Source organism: Hakea prostrata, chromosome 3, assembly GCF_041222555.1.
Source record: "Hakea prostrata isolate BN-2017 chromosome 3, UWA_Hpros_2, whole genome shotgun sequence".
NCBI classification, from domain to species: domain Eukaryota; kingdom Viridiplantae; phylum Streptophyta; class Magnoliopsida; order Proteales; family Proteaceae; genus Hakea; species Hakea prostrata.
The window spans coordinates 5,927,669-5,944,069 of NC_142602.1; the positions used below are offsets into that span (position 1 = coordinate 5,927,669).

General features: G+C 36.4%; 1 protein-coding gene and 2 pseudogenes across 2 annotated transcripts; all 3 read right to left on the minus strand.

Moving 5' to 3' along the window:
- Positions 1-1,661: 1,661 nt before the first annotated feature.
- Positions 1,662-3,692, minus strand: LOC149020347 (uncharacterized; annotated as a pseudogene). The gene is made up of 7 exons (XR_016171992.1): positions 3,596-3,692; positions 3,180-3,500; positions 2,588-2,880; positions 2,382-2,450; positions 2,171-2,311; positions 1,970-2,059; positions 1,662-1,697 (listed from the first exon to the last, which is right to left on the minus strand). The product of XR_016171992.1 is annotated as an uncharacterized LOC149020347 (transcript).
- A 2,738-nt stretch (positions 3,693-6,430) lies between these two features.
- Positions 6,431-13,763, minus strand: LOC149020348 (ABC transporter C family member 3-like). The gene is given in 11 exon segments (XM_089146915.1): positions 6,431-6,531; positions 6,652-6,891; positions 7,046-7,109; positions 7,419-7,724; positions 7,871-8,079; positions 8,187-8,481; positions 9,923-10,087; positions 10,184-10,834; positions 10,920-10,934; positions 10,936-11,007; positions 11,298-13,763. Coding segments are annotated over 11 exon segments (4,491 nt in total). The 5' UTR covers positions 13,671-13,763.
- A 1,350-nt stretch (positions 13,764-15,113) lies between these two features.
- LOC149020349 (polygalacturonase-1 non-catalytic subunit beta pseudogene) lies at positions 15,114-15,968 on the minus strand (annotated as a pseudogene).
- Between the last annotated feature and the right edge of the window lie 433 nt (positions 15,969-16,401).

The following is a 16,401-nucleotide window of genomic DNA, read 5'->3' on the forward strand; positions in this document are numbered from 1 at the left end:
GGTCATGGCTCAACAAAATATTAATAATTCAGCTAATCACTGAAACAAGAAAATAAAGCTACCAAAACCTTGCCATCCTCTTAAAATAAGGACGGAGGCTTCTTAATGAGCCGTGCCCTTTTTGGCCTAATTGCAACAAGGCTAAGTACCTTCTCAGAACTTTTATTTTTTATTCTAAGGTAAGTAAGAAAGTTGGCTCTAGTTTTTGGAATAGCTTACGAATGTATGATAACTATGTAGGTAGGAAATGGTTGTAATACATTTTTTTAGTTTGATCCATTGGTTCTTTCAAGGACGGATCACAGAGTTGGGGAAGTCAATACCCATCTAGAACCAAGGAAAGCCACGCTTGCTGACATGGTGGTGAACAGATCTTTTATATCTAAGGATATATTCTTCAACCCTCTCTTTCCTCGACAATCTAGAGCATCAGCCTATCCAATGAAAGAAATTCTTGGCAATTTATGCTTTAGTCGATGTTTCTCCACTATATTTGCTTACAAAGATTTAATGTGTAGACAATTTTCAATCATGCATGATAATTATTTTGCCTTGTGAAAAATTTTCAAAAAGATTTAAATTCATCCGAAATTTAAAATGTTTTGTTGGCGTTTAATTAATGCTAGGTTTCCAGTAAATGAGACATTAGCCAAATGGACTACCATTCAATGTCATTGTATGCTATCTTCAATATCTTGTGATGGAAGTGTTGAATCAAATTGACATCTTTTATAGTTTGTGAAAGGTCAAGCATATCTTCTGATAATTTGTTACAAGGCCTGTAAAGGTGATCGGATCTCTTGTTGTTGTCGTTAAGTTCGCCAGAAGATATTGGTTACTCTAAACAAACGAGTTTATCAGAAGATCATTATTTAATATTCAAATTAGGGTTCAGATATTTCAGAGTTGAAAGCAGGTTTGGGCTTCGATGCAACTCAAGAAGGAACCAAGTGCTTACAATCCAGTTAGGATCAACCAAAAACGGCCGGAATTAATCGCATAGATACGATGGTATCACAGAAAAGTATAGATTTCAATTAAATCTCCTTTACAAATTTTTCATTGCTTCTTACTCTGTAAGGTTTATGTGGCTTTGACTATATTCACTCCAGCAGTCTGGTTTCTGATTCTCAAACAGTCGAACCAATAAATTCTTGAAGCCCATCTTCCCTTTCAGTTACCAAACCTTTCAATTCAACCACCATTAAATAATCAGAGACAAAAACAAATTTAAAAACGGGCAATTTCTTTTAGTTAATAACCTGCAAGAATTTCTGCAAAAGAACAACAATTAGCTCTGTTTATGAAAGGGAGAGTTACCAGATACAACTTTGTCCCCCAACTTCTGCTATCCTTGCCAGTAATGGCATTCTTACCACATCTAGCACTGTCGTATAAATGTAGTGATGCTGAAACCAGACTTGTGGACCAGAAGTATCATCACTTGGTATATCATCAGCTCTGGTTGTCTTCTATTTATATGCAATGCATCTGTGTTACATAACAGAATCTTTTTCTTTTCCCACCTTTTTTTTGCTCTCTAATTCTCTACCAGAAAGCCAGAATGCATTCTAATCTAATGTGTTCTCCCACATTACATTTCTTTTTTTTTTTTTTTTTGGGGGGGGGGGGGGGGGGGCATCTGAGCTTTCAAAACTCACTCACCTATGAACAGCAACATATGCGTGTACTGGGCCCTGTTACCTGTACAATTGCAAAAGGAACTTCTTAACTTGGTCCAATTGCCAACCTCAGCAATGTAAACTCAGGGTATGGAGAAACATATCAGATATTAGAATCCCGTAAAACAGACAAATGGCAGAAACTGTAAACATACAGACTTGGTAATCAACAAGAAGTAACTGAAACACCTATGAACCTGGTTAGACAATTAATTTGAACTGATTTATGTCAACTCATTTCCTCATACCACATATAGATACTAACTTTTAGTTGCTCCAACACTTACCGCATTGACTCTGAAAGGCCTGCTAGCAATATAATTTGACTCCAAGCATTCTGAGTGAACAAGGAAAAGCCCTCTGGCAAAGGACCCAACCTATGAATGATGGTTTTCTCAGTAAGAAACGTGATATACATATTGGAGGGCAAAAAGAAACTGTTCAAGTCCCATGAAAATAGTGGAGAAACTAGGAACATGCAGGACAACCAGAAGTCCTTCACCAGGTCTCATGATGCTACAGAGATCCACGCAGACACGGTCACCCATTCCAGCAATTTGAACTTTGGTTACAGTGGCCTTAGTCAGGCTCAATAGATTCCCCACTTCATTTCTTCTGTCAAAATAGTCCTGATAATATTAAGCACAGTGAGAGGCAGTGCTTGATAAGAAGCAACAGTCTATACCATTACAGAGTTACCTTTAGTTCAATAATAGCACCAACTTCATCAACTTTGAAAACAATTCCACCAAGACCTTGTTCCAAGGCCTGAAAAGATCAAAGATTAGGAAGTGTATCAAATGGGGGGGGGGGTTAAAAAAACGTCAAGAAATAGTATATCACAAAATTTAAACATTGGTTGGATATGAAGTGACAAGTCAAATTATAAAATACCCCTGACCAACCTCAAAGAAAATTTGGGCTTCAGAGGGACTCTTTGAGATGGCAAACACTGTTTTTTGACTGCCTTGAAATGCTGCAACAATATTCTCTGCTGGTATTACCTGCAAGCCATAACAGAGTACTTAGAGAAGCTGGTTGTAGGATCTAAGGAAATCAACTAGCTAAACCTCAAAAGCCCATTTATAAATTCTTTTTACTTGAGAGTAGCTAGAAGAAGGGGGAATGACAAAGTGAACCAGGAAACAAAAGTATACTTGAATAATACAATAACAACATAGCCTTATGCCAACCAAATGAGGTCAGCTACATGATTCTTGCTCTCCAATCAACTTCATCAAAAGTGATCCAAGGTATGGAACTCAAGCTACGTATGTCTTTCTTCATCATTTAGGGTTCTTTTAGGCCTTAGTTCCTTAAATCTGAATAAGATCACTCCTCCAAACTAGATACCAGATCTCCATTGAGCACTTCCATGCCACCTCAAACAACCTTCGCATAGCTTAACATGTACAGCAGCCATTCCCAAAGTCAGATATAATGGTCAACAGATCACAGTTGTAGCCTGAGGTCAAGGCATCGAAACAGCCTCTCAGCAAAAATTGTTGGGGTAAGACTGCATAGAAGAAACACTGAAGTCCCAAGTGCGAAACCTACATGACCAATCGCTCGCGAGCGTTCTATTGGAAGAAGAGAAAACGAACGTGTTCCAGCCCCTCTCAACTGCGGCGGTCATGACTTGCTTGCTTTCGGTCCATATCCACACCTGCTTCGACTTTGACTGTTGGTCGTAATTTCCAGAAGCTGAAGAAGTACGCATTGTGATGTCTCTGATATTGGTGTGCGATCTAATTCCACTGTTACTATTATCATTGGCATTCATTAAAACTGCCGCAAAATTCCCTCTGTGCTTCTTTCCTACGAAATTTTTATCAACCACACAAGAAGAACAAGAACAGTCATCGTTTGCTTACTTGAGCTTTCTATCCAGAGGAGAGATTATTGAATGAAACCTGGGCTTGGGGTTACCATCGGAGACCGATTGAAGCCTCCGACCGACCATACAAAGCATGACGAGGCCATAGCAGTCCGAGCAGCTTTACCTCGAAGATCTTGAAGATGTTATTTATTATTAATTTTTGTGGTCAATTTTGTAGAACCTTAAAAATATACATACTTTTTAGAATATCCCAAAAGGAAATTAATATGCTGTTTTTCCAAAATAAGGTAAAAGATCATGCCGGGATCACCTCGGACCAATGTTCAATCCATTTCCTTATAGATGTATGACATATGACATGTGTCACATCATATCAAATGGTTGAGGTTCATTTATAAATCACTATCATTTTTTTAAAAAATTTAATTACAATTTTTTTATATGATTTATAAACGGATTTTAACCATTTGATATAATGTTAGGACACATGTGACATATCATACATCTATAAGGAAATTGACCATTTTCTTATCAAAAATGGACTGGATAAATTTTCGGATCACCTCCCATCAGGAAATAGCATGCTATGTTTTTCACCACAAATAATGATTTGAATTCCATATTGAATAATTATAAAACAAATTACAAGGTGGATTTACATTAGATGTCCTTGATTTTTATGATGAAAAAGCTTTGGAGAGCACATACGAGAAGGTGATCTGGACCGTTGGTTGCCTACTGTATGAATGTATTATATACCCCCAGAAAAACTTTTATGAAACAAAATGACATTATAGCCTTTCAAGATAAGTAGGACAATTTAATCTCTCCAGTAACGGCTAAAAATCTTAAAGATATTCATAACCCCACTAATAAAATATATCATAATTAGTATCATTTCCTACCAATATATCATAATTGGTGGGTTGAAAGGGGAAACTTCTTTCTCAGGTAGGAAAATAAGTCCTCATCAGGGTGGATGCATTTGCCCTTCCAGTTTTTGTTATGTCTTGTTTTATGATTCCTAAAGAATTGTGTGAAAAAATGATTCAAATAATTAGACAATTTTGGTGGAAGAATGATCAGGATAGAGGCATTAATTGGGTTAGTTGGGATACCTTATGCAGAAGTAAGCGAGAAGGTGGCCTAGGTTTCCGTGATATTAGTTGCTTCAATAAAGTCTTGCTTGCCAAATAAAGTTGGAGACTTTTAACATCTCCATACTCATTATGGACTAGAGTCATGACAGCAAAATACATCAGAGAAATATTTTTTGGAAGTGGAAACCCCTACCTCGTGCTCTTAGGGTTGGAGAAGTGTGCTTATGAGTAGGTGTGTCCTAAAAGAAGACATTTTGAAATAAGTGGAAAATGGACTAAGCATTGATATCTATAAAGACCCTTGGATCCCTTCCTTGCCCCTCAAGTACATTGCTACCCCCTCCCTCCAGACTGGTCCATGAGTTTTTAATATGGCAAGACCTTCAATGGAATTTACCTTTATCAAATTCACTTTTTTCCCCAATTGAAGTGATGGTTATAACATCTTATCCCAATCCTTTTACCTTTTACAAATGATTCTTGGATTTGGTATAAAACTAAACATGGTGAGTTCAATGTTAAGTTAGCCTACTACCAATCTATGGCAATGGCAGACTCTCATAGGAATGTTGCATCTTCCTCAACTATATCTTCATGCTAGAATAAGATTTGGAACATGGATATCCTCCCCAAATTAAAATGAACATCTTTTGTGGCGCTCCTCTCATGAAGCATTGGCTATTGGTAATTCCTTATTTATTAGAGGTAGCTCCAAAACCCACCCCCCTCCTTTGTTTAATTCGTGGTATTGGTAATAGAACTATGAGTCATGCTTTATATTTCTATGATCATGCTAAGGAATGTTGGCGTTTATCCCGCCTTTGGATTGATACATCAAACTTTTTAGGTGACCCACTTTTTGATTGGATGGATTTATTGTTCATCATTTGAAGGATGTAGATGATAAGCATACAATAGATCAAATTTGGAGTGCTATGGTTTGGTGTATCTGGAAGTCTAAAAATGCTGCTTTATTTAGGCACATAAAGCCTTTGATTATTCATACCATACACTATTATCATTCTTTGTTTGCAGAGATCCAACTCCATGTTTGTACTGATCCTTATTTGGAACGGAACCATACTACAATAAATCTAGAAATAGGAGAAAGCACTGACCTCTTCCAATTGTATGTTGATGGTTATTAGGAGAAAAACTATTCTTCAAGAGGGAGAGACTGTTTACGTTGGGATTTAGCAAGAGTTTTCTTGGTTGCACATGAATGCAAGTTCAGTTCAGCACAATCAGCTTTGATGATGGAATTGGAGGCCATCTGCGATGGTTTTCTTCTAGCATCTTCTCTGGGAGTTTCTGCAATCTAAGTAAATTTGGATTGCCACTCTGCGATTTTAGCTTTGCAGGACTCTTCTATCTCTTTAGATTGGTTATGTATGGGTCTCTTATGTGAGATTAAACTCCTTGCTACTAGATGTACTTGTATTTATTTTAGTTTATTCCTAGGCATCTTAATAGTTTTGCAGACTACTTAGCCCGTAGGGCGCGTCTATTTCAGTTTTCTAGGGTGTGGTGGGGGTATTCCCGCTTTGTTTGTAACTAACTCTTCTTTTCTCTCTGCTAGGTCTCTTACTTGGGACTTCTTCATCTAATGAAACTTTCCAATTTTTTACCAATTTTTTTTTAGTACTCTTAAGTCATTTGTATAGTGATATATGATCACTGAAATCCAATAATGAGTTCATCCCCAAAAAAAATCCAATAATGAGATCTTTCAATATAACAATGTACATCATTCTAGTGCAACTTGCCCTTATTAAACATTTAAAACTTATCAATTGGCCTTTTAAGAATTAGGAATTACATCTTCGAGTATACTCATTTACAAGCTTTGCAAATGATGAGGATTTAGTCTCAAGTAATTTGGTTGGAGAATCATATTCCACTATACGCCCTGCTTAAAACAAGAAAGCATATTCATTTGATTAGACAAACACCAGAAAAAAAAGAAGACATATTAATAAACTCTATTAAACCCATTTCGTTTTGAAACATATATTAACTATTTTCTAACCTTTATCAAGAAGAAGGACCTTATCAATATCAAGAATTGATGTCATCCTATGTGCGATTGTAATGATAGTAGATCCTGAGAAATGTTGTTTGAGTGTTTGCCAAATCAAATAGTCAGTCGCAGTATCCACTGATGCAGTAGCTTCATCAAGCATTAACACCTTACTCTTTTTAAGCAATACTCGACCCAAACAAACTAGTTGTCTTTGACCCATGCTCCAATTCTCTCCATTCTCATTCACTACAATAACCACCATATAAAAAGATTCATTGTATTCAAAATCTTGCTTCCATTAACTTTCTTTTTCCACCTTTGAAAGAGTTGTGCACTAGTTTCATAAACAAGTAGATGTAGATATATTTCATTGTTGAGCAAAATATAAGAAGTAACCAACCTATAGCATCAAGTTTTTCTTCATTTTTTCTGACTTCATCACCAAGCTGGCACTTGTCTAAAGCCTGAGACAAGGAAAACGTTGTGTCAATTTACAACCTTGGTTGACTATTTAAGATAGATTAGATTTGATCTTTAAAGATGAGCTATGTTGAGGATGACTATCTTCCCTCTTTATGGGGCTTTTGTGTGAAAAAAGAAAGAAAGAGAGCTCTTGAACAAGCAAGAAGGCACCAATTGAATGGTTTAAATCTTCAATAAGTAGAGAAGATATGTTATCCTATCTTCCTACTGATTAAATATCAATCAATTAAAAGTAAAAGAAATCCATCTCAAATTTGTCAATTAGTGTCCTGAATGTAAAAGAAAACTACCTCCCAAATTTGTTCATCAGTGTACTCTCCGAGTGGGTCCAGATTACTTCTTACACTCCCTTCAAACATTGTTGGGTCTTGTGGGATGATGCTCAACTTTGATCGTAAGTCATGAAGGCCAATATGGGAAATGTTGATGTCATCTATCAAAATCTGACCGGATGTAGGTTCAACCATGCGAAAAAGAGCTTGTGCAAGAGTTGATTTACCACTTCCCGTTCGCCCAACAATTCCAATTTTCATCCCTCCAAAAAATGTACATGTGAAATCCCGCAAGATAAGAGGAAGATGTGGGGCATACCGGATCTAGATGCATATCAAATATTCAGATGCTTAAGAAGAGTAGAATTTCATAAGAGAATGGAGAATTCTCCCCTTGTATTGGCTTCAACTGTATATTTCACAAAATGAGGAAATTAGTAAGGAGAAAAAGAATTGACTGTGGGTATTACCTTTAAATCAATAATATCAATTTTCCCTTGTGATGGCCATTCACAACTTGGTCTATTTTTTTCTACTAACAAAGGAGGTTCACTAGGGATGCATGTATATTGCAATATTCTTTCAACATATATCATTTCCTTATCTACAGTGCTAAGATCCCAAATAACTCCATGCAAACTGAAAACAAGGCCATATGTGATAGCTAAACCCACAATACCTTCAAAAAAGGAAAAGATAATTCAGAATTATGTTTTCAAGTGAGAAATAAACAATTATGGTTTCACTAAAAAATAAATTTTTCATCTCTCAAATCCAAATCTTTACCAGGACTAAGTGTTCCCTTTGGCATTGAGATGAAGAAAATCAAAAAGATGGCATATGTGATAGATGCTAACATATCCATGCGGAAGCACAACCATTCTACCGCACCAGAGAAATGAAATCTAGGTCGAGAATTCTCATCCACCAACTTGAAGTTTGCATCCATAAACCTTTTTTCTTGATTAAAACATCTGATTGTGGTTAAACCTAAGCCAGATTCAGAAAGGTGTTGTAAAATTGGAGCTTGACATACTCCATTTAATCGTGATAGTTCTCGTGCAGTAGATATATAATATTTCTGCATGATGAGATTCAAAAAGTAGAAATTAAGTACAATTTAAAGGGAATATATATGAATATATAGTCTACGACTAATAACTCACAAAAAAAAAAAAGGATGATGAAGTGGACACCAAAGTTCTAAATTTTGGAAGTTATAAGAGTGGTAGACACGTTGCTCAAAAAGAGGGGTCCATACAAAGCAATTTGCACGAGAGGGGGATTCTCTAAGTTCAATTATGGGGAGGACTTGGAATCTACCACACATTCAATTGAAGGGGCCCATGTGAAGGCTCCTCTACACGTGGAGGATGAGTTAGCTATTGATAAAGTATCATGATTTAGGGTTGATCTAACAGCTCAGTCAAATGTTGTGGCGAGGCCAAGACACAGAGAAGGGGAAGCCAGGAGGAAAAATACAAGCAACAATGGGCGAAGGAGAAAGAGCAGCCCACCAATGTTTGTGAGTCTAAAGAAGAAAATAGATCTCAAAAAGAGGAAGAGAGGTGAAGCATGGGCAAAATTGATTGACCGGGGAGAGAGAAAACAGGGGGAAAACAAACTAAATTATTTGCCTTTTAATAGAGAACAGCTTTATCTTAAAACTTAGGATCTTATTCTTTAAATATCAAGGGAGTGAGATAGAAACCAGAAAGCATGGATTATGCCACAAAGTAACTTTTGTTGATTTTTCTTTCTTGTTTTATATTTCATATATATATATATATAAAGTGTGAGATGCTACATTTAGATGGTTACAAATGAACATTATCATGAATGGAACTATATAAAAAATTATTAATATTTTCAACTTTATTAGCGAATTAGATGTATTACTTGTATATTTATGACTATCTCAAAATTCTTAGCCCAAAAAAAAAAAAGTTCACTATATGTGGAATGTAACTAAGCCTAGAATTTGTAGGTATCAATTAGTCTATTATACTAAGTCGTCCTCATAATAGTAAATTTTATATATATTTTAAATTTTTTTTTTTATCAAATCTAAATTTTTTAATGGTCAATTGGACAACATGGTGCTACTATCACTAAAAGCATTAACACAACACAACCCCGAGGGGTAGTTTAGTTGGCAAAAGACCAGCGCTTACGTAGTAAGTCAGAGTTCGAATATCCTCTTGGGGTCTGGGGCAAAAGCCCACCTACATTAATCATATAATGCTTCCTAAGGATGTAGTCGAGGTGCACATGAGCTGGTTTGGATGAACTGCTCAGATATCCCCCCACCCTCCCCTAAAAAAAAAAGTACTAACACAATAGTTACAAACAAAACTTGAAGGTACTAGATGTAATCACTTAAAGGTAATATCATGCTTCAAAATGCCCAAACCAAACAAAACTTGAACCCTTATTGTGTTATGACTTGTAACCATTAAAAGTACAGTTAAACGTGATATGAAAATTTAATTTGAAAGGGGAAACTTCTATCATGCATTTACCTGATACCAGATGCATGTTATACTCATTGGAACAAAAACAATCAACATTTTCCATGCAACTTGTGACATTACTAAAGCAATTCCCAAGAATTCTATAACTGACATAAGAAGTTCTTCAATTCTATGAGAAATTGAGGTGTCAACTGCACTTTGATCTACAGATGCCTGCATTTGAAATATAATTTATTTAATGTATACTATGATAATTTAATAAGATAATTTGGATTCAAAGATTAAGCAAGTATATTAGTGATTGCTTACCCGATTTAGAATTCTTCCACTAGGAGTAGAATCAAAAAATGATATGGGAGCACGAAAAATGCACATATGCATTTTGTTGAAAAGAAGAGTGGCTGTCTTGTATCCAGTAGTTATAATGAGCACGGACCTTATAAATACACAAAAAGAGCCTCCAAAGAACAAAGCAACATAAACAAGAATTAGAGTTGATCCTTCAGTGTGAGGTCTTATATTTTCTGAAATAGGAGTAGATAATACCATCCAATAACTACCACCTATTTGGAAAGCCTGAAAAAATATTTGTACCAGTAATATCACTGGTACGAAAACCCCGTTATATGTAGCAGTAATATACTTCCAATATACAGAAAAACTAATTCTTCCCTTTTCTCTCTTTTCTTCTTGGACAAGCTGCCCTTCTGGCTCGACTAGCTTTTCTCTCTTGTAGTCTTTTGGTTCATTTTCGTTGCCATTTTGAATAGATTTTTCCTTACATAATATATTACCATCTTCTTTACCACTAAGCGAATTTTCCAAACCATCCCTATGCTCGCCATAATTAAGGTTTTCTAAAGCATTCTTGTGTGCCCCCACTAATTCCATCAAGTCGGTTCCTAAACTAAGAATTTCTTCATACTTTCCTGCTTGAGTTATCCTTCCATCTTTCATAACCTACCAAATAAGAGGAGATAAACACTCACTACAAAAACAATTGAAGGGGACAAGAGAAAGATAAGAGAATAAAGGCATATCTCACCAAGATAAGATCAGCAAGATTGTAAAAACTCTATTTGGTGGGTAACATAAATTACTGTTTTTGAACCCAAGATTCCTAGCAAACACTCCTGCCACAAAAAATTTAGATAGTTATATATAAACATTTGAAAAGAACTTACGATAACCTAAAATAGTCAAATAAATACATATATTAAGTTCTTTTTTCCCCATTATGAAACTAACATCCGACTGCAGGTGTTATACAAAGAAATATTTTTCATCTCAATTTTCTTAGACAATTTTGAATCAAACTCAACTATTGGTGAGCAAAGTTATGATGTCAACAATGATATGCATGCCAGATGTTATTTTCATTATAGAACATTTAGAAAATAGAGTTTAAAAGGCAACTAACTACCTTAAATAAATGAGTTCCAGTGTGAGCATCCACAGCACTAAAAGGATCATCTAGCAAATAAATATCGGCATCATGATATAATGCACGTGCAATCTGGATCCTTTGCTTCGCCCACCACTTGAGGTTGATCCCCCTATCTCCTATGATAGTCTGGTCTCCAAAGGCACACAATTCTAGGTCCACCTTTAATGAACATGCTGCAAGGATCATTTCATATCTTTCCTTATCCATTTCCTTACCAAACAATATATTGTCTACTATATTACCGCTCTGTATCCAAGGTGATTGTGCAACATAGGCCTTTGTCCCATTCAACTTAATGGTTCCAGATACCTTTGGTACTTCCCCCAATATGCATGAAAGTAGGGTTGATTTTCCTGACCCTATGGATCCACAAACAGCTACTCTCATACCACAATTGACTCGAAAGTTAATGCCTTTTAATATGAGACTTGGGGAATTAAGGTCCCAAGAGAAATTGCCCTCAACTATCTCAATTGCAATCTCAGAACTATCTTTTGGAAGCTTTTGGACTATGTCTGGGTGAAGATCATCAAGACATAAGAATGAAGTTATCCTACGAAGGGAAACTTTTGTTTGCATTACCATAGAGATAAGGTCTGGAAGGACGTAAATGGGCACTTGCAATATCTCAAATGTAGCAAGTGCAGATAAAATCTTTCCCGATTCTAGAGGGATTCCCATGAGTACACAAAACCCAAAAGTAACCATGGATACAAACATAGGGCCAGAGAAGAAGACAAATGTAGTCATAGCTTTTGTGTATAGTAACTTTTTTATCCACTTTACTTCAACGTTTCTGAGTTGAATTATCTTAGCCAAGAACTTCATCTCCCAACTTTGGAGCTTGAGAATTCTCATATTCCTCAAAGCCTCGGATGTGATTTTCATCCTTTTATCCTTTGAATCCATTAAACCTCCTTGAAATTTCTCTTGTAGTTTTCCCAATGGAACATTTGCTATCATTAAAAACATTGTAGCAAAAAAGGCTACAAAAGTAGCAAGCCCAAGGCTCTTGTACAAGATTAACAATGCCAGAACAATTTGAATAGGCACCTTCCATATATCATGCAAGTACCAATTGAAACAAGAAATTCTCTCAACATCAATACTTATCAAATTGATATTCTCCCCACTAGTGTGTCCTTGCTTTGATTGGCCTGAAAGCCTAAGACTCTTGTCATAAATTGTCGCAGATAAAGCAGCACGAACCCTGATTGTCATCTTTCGTAATTGAAAGAATAAGTGCCTCTCTGAGAAGCACTTAATGAGTTTTGAAAAGAAGAAAATACTCACAAGAATATAGCCTTCACTCTTTTGTTGGTGAGGGCCGTTGAGATATTGAACAAAAGCATCAATAAGATATGGTCCAACATAAGAAGCCACAATGCATAAAATGGATAATAGAGCCGTAGATAGAATTTGTTTCCATGTTGAGAGGATCAAAGCCTTCACTAGCTTGAGTGTGCTTACTTGACCATTATTATCCCTATCATCACCACTGCAAGTTTCAAGTTCACATCTTAAAAGACCAAAGACTACACTGGCACTATCACAACTGGCAAGCTGAGGAACATCTGCAAGGTCCAATGTTTTTCTATAGCCAAGTGCAAGTAAAGGGTTCATCCAGGAAAAAGTAAAAGTACTAAAAGGATTGGCATTTGCGTAAGGAGGAGTTTCACCGTCTCCCATGGCACTTGGTCCTTGTTCGTCTTCAGCATTGTTCCTACTAGAACTAGTTTTCAAAAAAGGCTCAAAAAGATGGGAATCATCACCTTCTTGGCCCTTGCCAAAGAATCCAACACAACAAACTAATGAACCGACAGTAACTGATATAGCATCAAAGAGCCATAGCACGAATGGCAAGGACGAATGTTTCCAATAAAAACCAAGATGTATGATAAGATAGGAACAAGACATTAGGAAATAGAAGATCCACCAAATCCTTAGTAGAGGGGGGAACTTGTGCTCACTTGAACGAGAAAGTCGGATGTTTAGGTAAGCAGAGATCACAAACCAAGTGAGTGTTCGAAATAGGAAATCCAATTGGGAAAATTTTTTAAGTTCCGACCAAGGACTTCTATATCCAACGAAACAATTTAACACACACAAGAGAAGGTCAATAAAAGACAAACCCATCGATGAGCAGTATAAGAAGTATGTAATCTTCAACATTGGTTTTGAATTTGTGTTATATATTGTGCCTCTCTTGCAGGCCCAGAACATGGATAGGACTAATAGAAGAATGAGGTGTGAAGAAGCAGACAACTTGTGCAAGAAAATGTCTGTAGAAGTCTGTGAAAAGAATTTCCAGATATTTTTATCGTTCGTTGATTCTCCAAGAGCATCCATGTTCCCAAATTTTTTATTCTTCTGTTGGTTATTTGGTTGCTTAGCTCAAGCAACTCCAGTGGAAATCCTATCAGCTTTACCACATTTTGAATTGATACAAACCCAACTAATTCAAACCCAACTAATATTGTACATCCATTTCTATCTTCTATTACCAAAATGACTAGTATCAATATATATCACCCTTGGGTGTAGTTGAAAACCTGTAAACAAATAAAAAGAACAAAAACTGTCAGAAAATATGTAGAAGAGCAAGAGTAAACGTTTTATAGAAAAAGCAAGAGCTGAAGTCAAATTAAAGAAATCAAAAATAGAGAATAAAAACAAATGAGAGGAAGAAGAAGAAAAATCCACATTCTTGAGGTGCTAGTTATAATTTACCTTCTAAATCATAAGAATACTGTTAGCATCAGAACTCAACTACATATTTGTGCTAATTTTGTAGATCCTTAAAACTGTTCAAATAATCAGAGGTGTTGTTGGGAATTGTATTAAAACTTTTGATTCATGAATCATGATTTCGTTTACATTCCTATAAAGTTTCAGCTTTTCTGTAGTAAACTAGCAACCAAGCTTATAAAACCTCAAACCTACAGAATGGAAGGAAAACAAGAATCTTAGAGATCGAGAATGAACTGGACCTTGAGAAAGGAGCTTCAAATTAATCAGACCTTGTTTTTGCAGGGCAAATGTTGTAATTCCTTGCAGCACTTGGATTTAACAAACCAGAAATATCCCTTACAACTTTTAAAGAGGCTGCCAGATGAATTGTCGGTGAACCTAACAAAGAAATAGGAAAATAGCGGTCGGCGCGGCGTTATCTGGAAAGCGTGCTAGGTTAGAAAGTTGTCCATGTAAATTCAATGAAACGAAAAACACGAATCGGTCAGAGCGTGAAAAGCTCGTGAAATCGTGGATATTAAGTGGTACAAACAGTTGCATGTTTGTTGCAGCTAAATTGTTTCCATGAAGTTGGATGATCCACGTAGTTGCATGATTTTTAGCAACACTGCCTTGGAGGTGCTTCAGCGACGGCATCTCATATGGGCGACATTCATTTGAGGCTCTTATCTGGTGCCATTTACAAGCCCTTCTTACGGCTTCAAACTACAACCATGACTTTGTCAAGCATGGTCGATGTCTACTGTACAGTCTGACTGCAGAAGCAACAACCACGTACCATAATGTTATCCCAATTTCATTAGGTTAAACTACGTACATGGATCCGAATGAATGAGGTTGAGAAAGTAACAAGAATGAGGGAAGAAGTATTGATGATAGCCAAGATATACATTTCCACCCAGAAATGGAAAACAACAAGACTCTACTATTGAAATATGATTAAGATAGGTTATTATTGAGTTTCGAATAGCATAAGAAAGAAACATGCAACACAAAAGGAGAAATAAATAAGATAGGTAAATCTTCAAATGATGTTCTAACTTAGAGTATCTTTGTCCAAACCACCCCATTCTCGTTTATCCAGTGACAGACTTCAATTGAGCCAGGGCCAAATCCCAACAACTCAAAAGCAAGATGGTTTGGATTCCATGTTGAAGTATCATAGTGGCATGCCATTATCAGTTGATTCACTTTTTCTTGAGCATGTATATCAACTGTATATATTTTTACTTTTTGTAAAATGTGACAATAATAAACTTGAAATGGGAATGGCTGACTATGACATAAGGCTGGTGGTTCAGATAAGTTCCCATGGATGAGTTTCACCACTCCAATTGTGACATTCTCATAAGAGCCTTCGACACCCTCAGTACTCCATGCATGAACCTGGTGTCCCAATTTCTCGATAACAAATTCAATGAGATCCTCAGCAGAAGTTGCACAAGTGGTTAGCTCGCCTTGAACAAGACTCTTCTCACAAACTCCTAAGGTGTCTCGAACATACTTATCCATCTTTGTTTCATCCACCAAACCCAAAAGCTTCTTTAATTCCTTAATGTGGGAAGAGGAAAAGGGCATTTTTGAAACTAGAGATCGTGGCAAGAATGACCTATACGACATTGGGTCTCTTAGATCAGGGATAGGCATGAAGCCTCCATCTTTCACCATTGACTCCCGAAAATATGGCAATCCACCTTGCTTAGCAACAGATAAAGGTGTTTCATTTGGAATCTCGTACTTCACTTTGGCAAGAATCCACTCAGCTATTGGTGGCAGGGTTGTGTCATTCATTGTATTCTTCACCAATGCATTTGTGGAACATGCAATATTAGCCTGTTCGCAGAACTCATGTAGGTGAGACGCCAACTCATTTTTCTCCATAAGCTTCATAAACATTGCCGTCTCATGAGGGTTTAATGGAGAAGCTTTTGCAGCCAACCAATGTGGAATAGGTGGACGACCAGCACTCTCTTCCCAATATCGTGAGAATGGATTTTCAGCTTGACAACCCTATGATTTAGTTTGGGTGGGGGGTAATGACTCAATTAAAATGATAAAAGAAAAACATGCCAATAACCAAATTGAAATGAATGAGTTATGAGAAAATATCAGTTTACTTACACCAAAGTACTCTATAATCAGAAGTCCAAGCAACAGAATGAGATGCGTCATGGGGGATTTGATATAGAGAAAGTGATGAATTCAATCAGTGCCTTTGTTAGGAATGAGTTGGGTTTTGATGCATGGAGAGGGCACTGGGTGTTGGAATTTATATATTGGAAAAAGTTATTCTAGTACCAACAAAGAAAAAGGGAGGAAATTTCAGTCA